At 42.2% G+C, this 13,356-nt stretch overlaps 1 protein-coding gene across 2 annotated transcripts in view; it reads left to right on the top strand.

The window, feature by feature from the left end:
• The window catches only part of LOC106581831 (kalirin), a 289,877-nt gene that overhangs the window by 187,999 nt on the left and 88,522 nt on the right, over positions 1–13,356 (top strand). For both annotated transcript variants that reach the window (XM_014164228.2, XM_014164230.2), the window contains exons 19-28: positions 4,279–4,393; positions 4,936–5,051; positions 5,278–5,400; positions 6,572–6,754; positions 9,081–9,202; positions 10,481–10,547; positions 10,934–11,043; positions 11,356–11,425; positions 12,012–12,101; positions 12,453–12,545. In XM_014164228.2, coding sequence (XP_014019703.1) covers positions 4,279–4,393; positions 4,936–5,051; positions 5,278–5,400; positions 6,572–6,754; positions 9,081–9,202; positions 10,481–10,547; positions 10,934–11,043; positions 11,356–11,425; positions 12,012–12,101; positions 12,453–12,545 — 1,089 coding nt within the window. The remainder of the gene's footprint in view (positions 1–4,278; positions 4,394–4,935; positions 5,052–5,277; positions 5,401–6,571; positions 6,755–9,080; positions 9,203–10,480; positions 10,548–10,933; positions 11,044–11,355; positions 11,426–12,011; positions 12,102–12,452; positions 12,546–13,356) is intronic.

Raw genomic sequence — 13,356 nt, 5'->3', positions numbered from 1 at the left:
GGAAAAGGGAAGAAATATTGCCCTACCAACTAACCCTACACCCATTAAAGCCTCTCACACGCTATTCCACTACTTGGCCCTATCTGATCCTACAGGGCGGGACACTATCGTTCAACACACCTTGTAACTCTTCTGCAGTAAAACCTCGTACACCCAAGTACCTCTGTGCAGCTGCCACCTGAAGAAACAAAATCGCAACACGTGACAATTTCACTGATTTTACTGAGTTACAGTTCATATAAGGAAATCAGTCAATTTAAATATATTTATTCGGCCCTATTCTATGGATTTCACATGACTGGGGAGGGGCGCAACCATGGGTGGGCTATGCCCTCCCACTTGGGAGTAAGGCCTGGGGAGTTTTTCCCCACAAAATAGCTTTATTACAGACAGATATACTACTCAGGTTCATCAGCTGTCCGGGTGGCTGGTCTCAGACGATCCCGCAGGTGAAAAAGCCAGATGTGGAGGTCCTGGGCTGGCATGGTTGCACGTGGTCTGCGGTTGTGAGGCCGGTTGGATGCACTGCCAAATTCTCTAAAACGACGTTGGAGGCAGCTTATGGTAGAGAAATTAAATTAAATTCTCTGGCAACAGCTCTGGTGGACATTCCTGCAGTCAGCATGCCAATTGTGCGCTCCCTCAAAACTTGAGACATCTGTGGCATTGTGTTGTTGTCTGACAACACATTTTGCACATTTCGGAGAATCCTTTTATTGTCCCCAGCACAAGGTGCACCTGTGTAATTATCATGCTGTTTATTCAGCTTCTTCAAATGCTACACCTGTCAGGTGGATGGATTATCTTAGCAAAGATGAAATGCTCACTAACAGGGATTTAAACAAATTTGTGCACAACATTTTAGAGAAATATCTTTTTGGGGAAAATTTCTGGGATCTTTTATTTCACCTTAGGAAACATACGACCCTTTACATGTTGCATTTATATTTTGTTTAGTAAATGTTCTGTGATTTACATTCCATTTCTGCAGTACAGTTGATAACCATGGCGAAGAAGCCAACCTTACTGAAGCACATGTTATTCCTGTCACTCTCTATTGCCCTTTGCCTACTCACAGGGAGCCTCTTAGTATCTCTCACCATGTACCATCTTCCTCTACTACTTTCTTAAATGCCTCAGCATACAACACCTTCTGTACTACTCTGACCTTGGCAACCTCAATCTACCTTTCTCTCACCGGACACTTCTGATCTCCAGCAACATGGGTACCCCTACAATTAACACACACAGCTTTTTCCAATGATACTACACATTCCTTTGACTCATGCCCTCTTGCACACTTCTCACATTTAGAAATTCCTCTCATACACACTGCTGCAACATGATCATAAGCTTGGCACCTAAAACACTGTAATGGGTTCGGGACAAAAGCTCTCACAGGATAACTGAAACCTCTTAACTTGACTGTTGGGTAAAGACTCTGCATCAAAACTCAGCAGGACAGATGGTGTCTTCTGTGTTTCACCATGCTCTTCACCGTGTCTGTGTCACACAAAACGGAGGGTGTCACAAACACCGGCAATCTTCAATTTCAGTTGATCCTGCTCAACATTTAACGCCACCCCAGTTATCACTCCTTTCAACAGCAACCCGCTCCATATCAAAGTAAGACACAGGTCCTTTCCTGAGGCGCGTTGTGCTGAGCACCCGCTCTCTCTGGACGGAAGACACACAAAAAAGTAATTACGAGTCCACTTCGAGTTACTTTCACCAATGCAACAGTCCCCAACCTCTTCTCAACCGGACACCACATATGGATCAGCCAGAAGGCAATCCATTCGCTCCAAAAATCTCACTCCTACTACACCAGAATCATCTTTGTCATCATCAGGGCGAGGCTTGAACTCTGTGGTCTTCACCGCACCTGCCACCGCAGGTAATTCATCTTCACTCTCGTAAGGTTCAATTTCTGACCTACCGGAGTATGTTTTTTCTCTTTTTGTACTTGACAATCTTTCTCAGCACTCCGCTTCCCTCTACACTCCGCTCCTTTCCTTCTTCCTAGCTGTCCATTTCCACATCTCCGCGCTCCTTCCGCTCTTTCATCTGCTGTAGTATGAAACTGTTCAAATAGTTATTGTGTCTTGAAGTTGCCGCCATGTTGCATTAACTCATAAAGCTCTACCAGCTGCCATTACTCTGGATGGTTCTTCTCAGCCATAATGTTGCCTTATATTTTCATTACTTTTTTGAAGTGTTTCTGACGTCGAGGGGAGGGTGAAGTTGCCCCCTGGAATCTGATATTGGGTCAGTTCTGGGGCATTTCCCCCACTAATGGTTAAGGGTAGGAAAGGGGGGGGAATTTGATCCTAGATCTGTACCAAGGAAAACACAGGAAAGATCAGCTTCCCCATATGGGAGAAATGCAAAGCTGACCCAAGATCAGCTAGGGGCAACTTCACCCTACTCCCCCCAGCTCCTAAGAATCACCCAGGGGGATGGGAACATATTTCCCAAGACAGCCATGAGTGCTGCATGGAAAGTAGTGCACTATAGGGAATTGGGTGCCATTTGTGACGTAACCCATGTTCTATTGATCATTCATTTGCTGCATATTCACAGACCCTGAACTGATGCTGTTCTGTCTGTCTGATTCTTTTCAGTAGAACTCATCGTTATTCTGCAACTCGTAGCTGTTTGGTTACATATTTATTTTCCCATTACAGAGCTGGAATACATGTCCACCTCTTGAAGGACATGTTGTGGATGCCAGTTTACTTGTTGTAAAACAAAAACAAATAACCATGTTGACAGTGATGTAACCACAGCGCATTTGAAAAGTATTACGTCCGCCTCACTTTTTCCACATTTTGTTACGTTACTGCCTTACTCTATAATAGATTATTTTTTTTAAATCCCTCATCAATCTACACACAATACCCCATAATGACAAGGCAAAAACAGGTTATTACATTTACATAAGTATTCAGACCTTTACTCAGTACTTTGTTGAAGCTCCTTTGGCAGGATTACAGCCTCAAGTCTTCTTGGGTATGACGCTACAAGCTTGGCACACTTGTATTTGGGGAGTTTCTCCCATTCTTCTCTGCAGATCCTCTTAAGCTCTGTCAGGTTGGATGGAGACCTATTTTCAGGTCTCTCCAAAGATATTCGATCGGGATCAAGTCCGGGATCTGGCTGGGCCACTCAAGGACATTCAGAGACTTGTCCTGAAGCCCCTCCTGCTTGTCTTTCCTGTGTGCTTAGGGTCGTTGTCCTGTTGGAAGGTGAACCTTTGCCCCAGTCTGAGGTTCTGAGCGCTCTGGAGCAGGGATCCCTCTGTACTTTGCTCTGTTTATCTTTCCCTCGTTCCTGACTAGTCTCACAGTCCCTGCCACTGAAAAACATCCCCACAGCATGATGCTGCCACCACCATGCTTCACCATAGGGATAGGGCCAGGTTTCCTCCAGACTTGACGCTTGGCATTCAGGCCAAAGAGTTCAATCTTGGTTTAATCAGACCAGAGAATCTTGTTTCTCATGGTCTGATAGTCTTTAGGTGCCTTTTAGGAAACTCCAAGCAGGCTGTCAAGACTAACTCTGGATCTCTGTCAGACCAAGGGCCCTCTCTCCCGATTGCTCAGTTTGGCCGGGTGGCTAGCTCTAGGAAGAGTCTTGGTGGTCCCAAACTTCTTCCATTTAAGAATGATGGAGGCCACTGTGTTTTTGGTGACCTTCAGTACGCTTCCCAAGATCTGTGCCTCGACACAATCCTGTCTCGGGGGCTGTACGGACAATTCCTTCGACCTCATGGCTTGGTTTTTGCTCTGACATCTACTGTCAACTGTGGGATCTTATATAGACAGGTGTGTGCCTTTCCAAATCATGTCCAATCAATTTAGTTTACCACAGGTGGACTCCAATCAAGTTGTAGAAACATTTTAAGGTTGATCAATGGAGGAAACAGGATGCACCTGAGCTCAATTTCGAGTCTCATAGCAAAAGGTCTGAATACTCATGTAAATGTTTTTTCATTTTTCATTTTTATTTTTTAATTAGCAAAAATGTCTATCTGTTTTCGCTTCGTCATTATGGGGTATTGTGTGTAGATTGATGAGGACATTTCAGAATAAGGCTTTAACGTAACAAAATGTGGAAAAAGTCAAAGTGTCTGAATACTTACCGAATGCACTGTATGTTGTCTTAAGATAGATACACATGCAATATCCTAACCTCTCAATGTATTTTGGATGGTAGTTGTGGATACGTTGTCCATTGCAAGGAACCTGTTCGACAATGTATTTTCTTGTGCCACAGGCTTGCACATTGGCCAGGAGAAATGCTGAGGTGTTCCTGAAGTACATCCACAGGAATAATGTGGGTATACCTGGTGCTTCAGGCCATGCCAGAGGACCTGAGCAGCAGGTTAAAGGTCAGTCACAACAGCCTTATTGGACTAGCATGGTGTTTGTCCCAAATGGCACACTATTTCCTACATAGTAGCTAATAGTAATAATATTTAATTTGTAGAGCGCATTTCCCACACTCAATGCACACCTACTTTGGACCAGGGCTGGCCAAAGGTAGTGCACTATATAGGGAATAATAAGGTGTCATTTGGGACACACATAAATTGACTTATGAGCACGAGTCCTTATCCATGCTGTTACTAACTCTTTTCATGCTCCTCTTCTTTCGGAAATTTACATATTTATTTTCACATTCAGTTTACTTTCAGTTAAACTTACTTCTAATGTTTGTTATGTTTCTATATTGACTAGTGAGGTTTTGTTTGAAACTCTGGAGTATTCACCACTGTTAGTTATTACTGCACTGTTGGAGCTAGGAGCACAAGCATTTCACTACACCTGCAATAACATATACGAAATATGTGTATGCAACCAATAAAATGGGATTTGATTTGAAGATCTGCTAACTTCTTTCTGTGCTCCCGGGCCTCCCTCTCCTCTTTAGCCATCCTCAATGAGCTACTCCAGAGGGAGAACCGGGTTCTGCACTTTTGGACCATGAAGAAACGCCGCCTGGATCAGTGCCAGCAGTACGTGGTCTTTGAACGCAGCGCCAAACAGGTGAGCTCTCCTGAACGCAGCCCAAGCACTCCGAGTGCTGTGTTTTTACGGCATGTCCATAAAATCTGGCCTCCTGGACTGGACCCAGCCAGGGATACGTGGGGTTTTTATTTGCTTTCGATGGCCAGCACAGCCAACGATGAAAGAGGACATGCAGAGAGGAAGAGAAGAATACGGAATGAGCGAGCTCTTCACTTCACTAATTTCCCCCCATGTCTCTCCACAGGCTTTAGACTGGATCCAGGAAACAGGAGAGTATTACCTCTCCACTCACACCTCCCCTGGAGAGAGCGGCGAGAGGAGTCAGGAACTACTGAAGGAGTATGAGGAATTCCGAGTCTCCGCCAAGGTATGGAGCTGGAGCTTGGAAGCAGATATAGTTTGCATCCCAAATGGTACCCTATTCCCTATGTAGGGCACTACTTTTGATCAGAGCTCTGGTCAAAAGCAGTGCCCTACATAGGGAATAGGGTGGGTACCATTTGGGACGCAGCCCTAGAGCTACTGTTCGGAGTCTGCTCTGACTCCCTCACTTACTGCTGACCCTATACCTGCATATCACATTAGCTAAACATTTCCACTGCAGTCTGCCTCTTGTCTACCTGTTTACAGCCGGATGAGACCATTGGCTATTTATTTTTTATTTTTTTGGGATCTCTTTTAGTCCTCATTTGGACTAATCTTCTAAGAGTCCTTAAACATTAAAATACAATTTATAATACGAACAAATTTTCACATATAAACACACTGTTACAAACAGACATAATACACTAACATATTGACCCGATAAATACTCAGTCTAAGAAGATATTGATTCTTCATCTACTATAGTCCAACACAACATTTCTATGTGTTATATTTAAATGGTTTTAAAGTATTGTTTAAATGTATATATTGAGAGGTTTCTGGTTTGCTCAGTTAAATTATTCAATTTCTTTATTGCTCTAAATCGAAATGTTATTTTGCCTATTTCTCTTTTCTGTCTGGATAACACATAGATGGTGGACAATCTGTTCCTAGTATTTACTGAATGTCTATCTCTTACCAACTGAATACCGTTGTGAATAGAGTTTGACTGTTTTAAATGGTGTATATTACGAATTAAAATAAGCATGTTTTTTTTCAATTATCTTGTTGATTGATGATCAACCAAGAGCATTGCGCATGACTACAACAGAAGAACCATATCTCCACCTCCACAATCTTTCCTGCTTTGTTCTGTGCAATCTGCAGCCTCCTAATTTCACTTGCTGATGCATTTCCCCGCGAATGCATTATCAGTGGTTCAGGCAGCAAACAAGTGTTAGGAGATCTCTCCTGAGGGATGTCTGCACTCTCTCAAGCGTCAGCATAGACGTTGACGGGGAGTGTGGAGGCTACAGATGATTGAAACACTCACACACAATCATGCTTACATGCACACACACGTTATAATACACACACATATATGCAAACTCACCTATGCACACACACACACACACACACTCATACACACTCATCTGTCTGTGGGCTTCCTACAGCAAACCAAGGAGAAGGTGAAGCTCCTCATTCAGTTGGCAGACAGCTTCGTCGAGAAGGGACATGTGCACGTCATTGAGCTGAAGAAGTGGGTCACCACAGTGGACAAGCGCTACCGAGACTTTTCCCTCCGGATGGGGAAGTACCGCTCCAGCCTGGAGAAATCACTGGGCATCAGCTCCGAGGTAAGGCCCCCTGGAGGGCCCTGTAAGGCCTCTATAGGGTTTAGGGCTAACCCCACCTGCTGTGAATGCTCATTCATCAACATAACATCAGTCCCTGGCAACTAATTAGGCTTAGTCTTTCTATTGCTAATGAGTGTGTTTTCAAAGGACGTATGAAATGAAACAAATTTTGTCCAACATATGATATTCATAATTTGTGCTCCCTTAAATGTATAGATAGTCCTTCATCTGCTGCTGTTGTTATAACTCCCTTAGAGGTCATCTCCCCAGTAGAAAGGTCCTGCAAATACACTTACAGTTGAAGTCGGAAGTTTATGTACACCTTAGCCAAATACATTTAAACTCAGTTTTTCACAATTCCTGACATTTAAACCTAGAAAATATTCCCTGTCTTAGGTCAGTTAGGATCACCACTTTATTTTAAGAATGTGAAATGTGAGAATAATAGTAGAGAGAATGATTTATTTCAGCTTTGATTTCTTTCATCACATTCCCAGTGGGTCAGAAGTTTACATACACTCAATTAGTATTTGGTAGCATTGTTTAACTTGTATAGCCTTCCATAAGCTTCCCACAATAAGTTGGGTGAATTTTGCCCTATTCCTCCTGACAGAGCTGGTGTAACTGAGTCAGGTTTGTAGGCCTCCTTGCTCGCACACACTTTTTCTGTTCTGCCCACAAATGTTCTATGGGATTGAGGTCAGGGCTTTGTGATGGCCACTCCAATACCTTGACTTTGTTGTCCTTAAGTCATTTTGCCACAACTTTGGAAGTATGCTTAGGGTCATTGTCTATTTCGAAGACCCATTTGTGACCAAGCTTTAACTTCCTGACTGATGTCTTTTAGATGTTGCTTCAATATATCCAGAAATGTTCCTTCCTCATGATGCCATCTATTTTGTGAAGTGCACCAGTCCCTCCTGCAGCAAAGCACACCCACAACATCATGCTGCCACCCGGTGCTTCACGGTTGGGATGGTGTTCTTGGGCTTGCAAGCCTCGTCCTTTTTCCTCCAAACATAACGATGGTCATTATGGCCAAACAGTTCTATTTTTGTTTCATCAGACCAGTGGACATTTCTCCAAAAAGTACGATCTTTGTCCCCATGTGCAGTTGCAAACCGTAGTCTGTTTTTTTATGGCAGTTTTGGAGCAGTGGTTTCTTCCTTGCTGAGCGGCCTTTCAGGTTATGTCAATATAGGACTCGTTTTACTGTGGATATAGATACTTTTGTACCTGTTTCCTCCAGCATCTTCACAAGGTCCTTTGCTGTTGTTCTGGGATTGATTTGCACTTTTCGCACCAAAGTACGTTCATCTCTAGGAGACAGAACGCGTCTCCTTCCTGAGCGGTATGACTGCTGCGTGGTAACATGGTGTTTATACTTGCGTACTATTGTTTGTACAGATGAACGTAGTACCTTCAGGCGTTTGGAAATTGCTCCCAGGGATGAAACAGACTTGTGGAGGTCTACAATTTTTTTTCTGAGGTCTTGGCTGATTTCTTTTGATTTTCCCATGATGTCAAGCAAAGAGGCACTAAGTTTGAAGATAGGCCTTGAAATACATCCACAGGTACACCTCCAATTTACTCAAATTATGTCAATTAGCCTATCAGAAGCTTCTGAAGCCATGACATCATTTTCTGGAATTTTCCAAGCTGTTTAAAGGCACAGTCAATTTAGTGTATGTAAACTTCTGACCCACTGGAATTGTGATACAGTGTATTCTAAGTGAAACAATCTGTCTGCAAACAATTGTTGGAAAAATTACTTGTTTCATGCACAAAGTAGATGTCCTAACCGACTTGCCAAAACTATAGTTTGTTAACAAGAAATTTGTGGAGTAGTTGATTAAAACGAGTTTTAATGACTCCTATCTAAGTGATGTAAACTTCCGACTTCAACTTTAAGTGTGACTGTCTCACAAAGGAACGGCTTCCAGCAAGCTCAATACAATATCTTTACTATAGCTAGTATCTCTACTGCCTTCGGTCGAGGAAAACCGGGGGCAAGACCTAACACAACTCAGTTTGAAGCCCTGTCCTCATCTCGACACACAGGCATTGATTTCTCCTCTACTTGAAATAGTTTTCTTTTTCTTCGAAAAGTATATTTGATGTCAGAGTGCTGAGTGCTGAGTCATCATGGACCATGTTGAAGGGAATATAACATGACTCTAATGATGCGTCCCAAATAGCACCCTATTCCCAACGTATGGCACTACTTTGATCAGGGTCCATAGGGCTCTGGTCAAAAGTAGTGCACTACATAGGGAATAGGGTGCCATTTGGGATGTGTGCTGAGAGCTCCCTCTGTCTCTGGTAGGATAATAAGGACTTGGAGCTGGACATCATCCCAGCCAGCCTGACTGATCCTGGGGAGGTGAAGCTCCGCGACCCCAACCACGAGGTCAACGAGGAGAAGAGGAAGTCAGCCAGGAAGAAAGAGTGAGTACACACTGCAGACAGAGAGAAATAGGGAAGTATCGCTGGAGGAAGCAAGTGTTGCAAAGTACTCAATTCTATGGTAGTACTATGGCTTTTCATAAGGTGTATAGGCCTATGTTTAACATTTCATGATATGCTGGGTGCTGGTCAAGTGGTAGTGCTGCCGTCTGCCCACGCCAGAACACATATGCTCTTCAAAGAAATGGTTAGATCCCCGTTCTGCCACTCACTTTCTCTGCTGTATCCCTCGTTTATATACAGGTCATTCGGAAAGTATTCAGACACCTTGACTTTTTCCACATTTTGTTATGTTACAGCCTTATTCTAAAATTGATTAAATTAAATGTTTTCCTTATCAGTCTACCCACAATACCCTATAATTACAAAACGAAAACAGGTTATTAGAAATGTTTGCAAATGTATAAAAAATACAAAACAGAAATACCTTATTTCCATAAGTATTCAGACTTTTTGCTATGAGACTCAAAATTGACCTCAGGTGTATCCTATTTACATTCATCCTTGAGATGTTTATACAACTTGATTGAAGTCCACCTGTGGTAAATTCAATTGATTGGACATGATTTGGAAAGGCACACACCTGTCTATATAAGGTCCCACAGTTGACAGTGCATGTCAGAGCAAAAACCAAGCCATGAGGTTGAAGGAATTGTCCGTAGAGCTCTGAGACAGGATTGTGTTGAGGTACAGATCTGGGGAAGGGTACCAAAAAATGTCTGCATCATTGAAGGTCCCCAAGAACACCGTAGCCTCCATTATTCTTAAATGGAAGAAGTTTGGAACCACCAAGACTCTTCCCAGAGCTGGCCGCCCGGCCAAACTAAGCAATCGGGGGAGAAGGGCCTTGGTCAGAGAGGTGACCTCAGACTGGGGCAAACGCATACCTTCTTAATTGGCTCAAACGCATTAAGGAAAAGAAATCCACAACTTAACTTTTAATTAGGCACACCTGTTCATTGAAATGCATTAAAGGTGACTACCTCATGAAGCTGGTTGAGAGACTGCCAAGAGTGTGCAAAGATGTCATCAAGGCAAAGGGTGGCTACTTTGAAGAATCTAAAATCTATTTTGATTTGTTTAACACTTTTTTGGTTACTACATGATTCCATATGTGTTCTTTCATAGTTTCGATGTCTTCACTATTATTCTACAATGTAGAAAATGGTCAAAATAAAGAAAAACAATTGAATGAGTAGGTGCTTCCAAACGTTTGACTGGTACTGGTTGGTGATATATTGCATGTGTTTATTTATCCAGGTTCATAATGGCTGAACTCCTTCAGACTGAGAAGGCCTATGTCAGGGACTTGCATGAATGTTTAGAGGTAAGCTTATACCTCTTCCATTTTTTGCTTGGCAATGAAACTCTTCTTTTCAGGGTTGTATTGACCATGGTATGGACTCATAGAAGTGGTTCTTGGGGTGTTTTAATGATATAATAAGTCAGATTTGTTCTTTGTTTTTCACCTACACTGTCATTGGTCGTCACAAACAGAAGTATTTCAATTACATTAACATTTTAGTTATCCATAGCAACTGACAGTCAGTGCATTCAACTCATTTTTGGAGGAAAAAACACATTACAGTTATAACCCTTCGAAAAGGTTGCCAGGATGAAAAAACAAGTCTAAGATGTTTTGTGAGGATTGGTTGTAGGACATGATAGGATGTAATTTACTGGGTGTCTTTCTCATCTCCTCGTCCTGTCTAGACGTACCTGTGGGAGATGACGAGTGGGGTGGAGGAGATCCCACCTGGCATCGTCAACAAGGAGCACATCATCTTCGGCAACATCCAGGAGATTTATGATTTCCATAACAGGTAGGAGTCTCTTTCAAATTGAGGATGCGTCCCAAATGGCACCCTATGTCCTATATAGTGCACTTCTTTTGACCAGGGTCTTGGTCAAAGGTAGTGCACTATATAGGGAACAGGGTGTCATCTGGGACACATCCTTAATTTGAAAGAGATTCCAACTTGTTATATCAATTAGCTTTGTTGTTGTGTTTCAGGTGCACATCATTGCATGAGAGACCAATTCAAATCACTTCTATTTCATGTGAATTTGGTTGAGGAAATACTTAAGCAGTGAATATTATCATGGTTAACCCTCTCTTTTCTGTCTAATTGCAGCATTTTCCTCAAAGAGCTAGTGAACTATGAGCAGCTACCTGAAGATGTGGGCCATTGTTTTGTCACATGGGTAAGACTCCTGTTTTCACTCAATGGGTTGTGTTCATTAGAGCGCACAAAGGAAAACGTTGTGAACCGTTTTGCAATGGAAACTGAAAATGAGTATTTCTTATTGGTCACGTCCAGGTGTCCCATCCTGCTTCGTGCCTAGAGAATACGACCATGGTGTTTAGTTTTTTGCTTACACCGCCCACAGGGCACTTCTGACTTACTTTCTTGCAATTAGTTTATACAACATCTGTAATCAATCAATCGTATTTTATAAAGCCCTTTTTTCCATAAACAGGCATACAGTAGCATTCATTTTTTATTTTATTTAACGACGGCCTAGGAATTGTTCATGGGCAGAACGACAGATTTTTACCTTGTTGGCTCGGGGATTCGATCTTGCAACCTTTCGGTTACTAGTCCAACGCTCTAACCACTAGGCTACCTGCCGCCCCATGATAACCTCTTGTAAAGCTGCTTGGTTTAAGCATTGGCAGTTAACATTGCTTACCGTAGTTGTAGTGGTATATATATATGGAAAAATATATGCATGTAAGAAAATGTTCAGTAATTTGAATTTGACTGGATTTTCCCATTCTGTTTTGCAGGCTGATAAATTCCACATGTATGTAAATTACTGTAAAAACAAACCAGATTCCAGCCAACTCATCTTGGAGCATGCTGGAAGCTTCTTCGATGTAAGTGAATGAGTTTTCTTCTTATACCTGTAGGTGGTGCCAATTAGCCATTTATTTCAACCCTAAAACACAGGAATATTTTTTCTGCTTACTACCATTAGTCTCTTTGCATTACAGTGCACAGTCCGCCTCAGAGTCGTATGACTTCTGTTCCAAATGGCACCCTATTCCCTTTACAGTGCACTACATATGAACAGTGACCATAGGGTTCCAGATAAAAGTAGTGCACTGCATAGGGAATAGGGTGCCATTTCGGACGAACACATGATGATAGGCTTGAACACATTAGGGTATCTCAATGTCAACATTAATATGCTCTAATCGTCATGATGTCGTCAATTCTGTGTGCAGGAAATCCAGCAGCGACACGGATTGGCCAACTCAATCTCCTCGTACCTTATCAAGCCAGTGCAGAGGATCACTAAGTACCAGCTTCTCCTCAAGGTAGGGAACATGATGGGACAGAAGGTTTCTGTCCCAAATGGCACCCAATTACCTATATAGTGCACCACTTTGACTAGAGCCCTATGGGAGCCCTATGGGAGAGATCTTAGACCATTCTGCCATTCAGAATCCTTACAGATCCTTGATATCCTTCATCTGCTCTTATGGACTTCCCTTGTGAATTCAAACCACAGGTTTTAAATGAGGTTCAAGTCCGGAGACTGAGATGGCTATTGTAAAATGTTGATAACTGGGTAAAGTTCATGATGCAATTGACCTTAACATGGTCCCCAGGACCAGTGTAAGCAAAATACTCCCATAACATCAAAGATCACCACAATATTTTACAGTAGGTATGAGGTTCTTTGCATCCTTTCGACATTAGTGCTGAGCGATTAGTGATTTTTCAGGTCCGATAAAAAAATCACAGTTTTCGATTATTCGATTATTCTTTAAAACATTAAATGCCCTATGCGTTATGTAACACAGAATTTACATTCTGTAACACAGAATTTTTTTATAAAAGTCCCATGATGGTAGTGACTGCCCATTACTGCTTATCATTTATTCACATTACTTTACAAGTTAATTAAAGCTGAAATGTCTTGAGTCAATAAGTATTCAACCACTTTGTTATTTGAAGCCTAAATACTTTCAGGAGTAAACATTTCCTTAACAAGTCACATAATAAAATGAATGGACTCACTGTGTGCAATAATAGTGTTTTGAGCATGGTGAAGTTATTAATTACACTTTGGATGGTGTATCAATACAACCAGTCACTACAAAGATAAAGGCGTCCTTCCTAACT

The sequence above is a fragment of the Salmo salar genome, chromosome ssa21 (assembly GCF_905237065.1).
Source record: "Salmo salar chromosome ssa21, Ssal_v3.1, whole genome shotgun sequence".
NCBI lineage: Eukaryota > Metazoa > Chordata > Actinopteri > Salmoniformes > Salmonidae > Salmo > Salmo salar.
The sequence above is the reverse complement of the archived record's forward strand: the minus strand, read 5'-3'. Positions and strand labels throughout refer to the sequence as shown.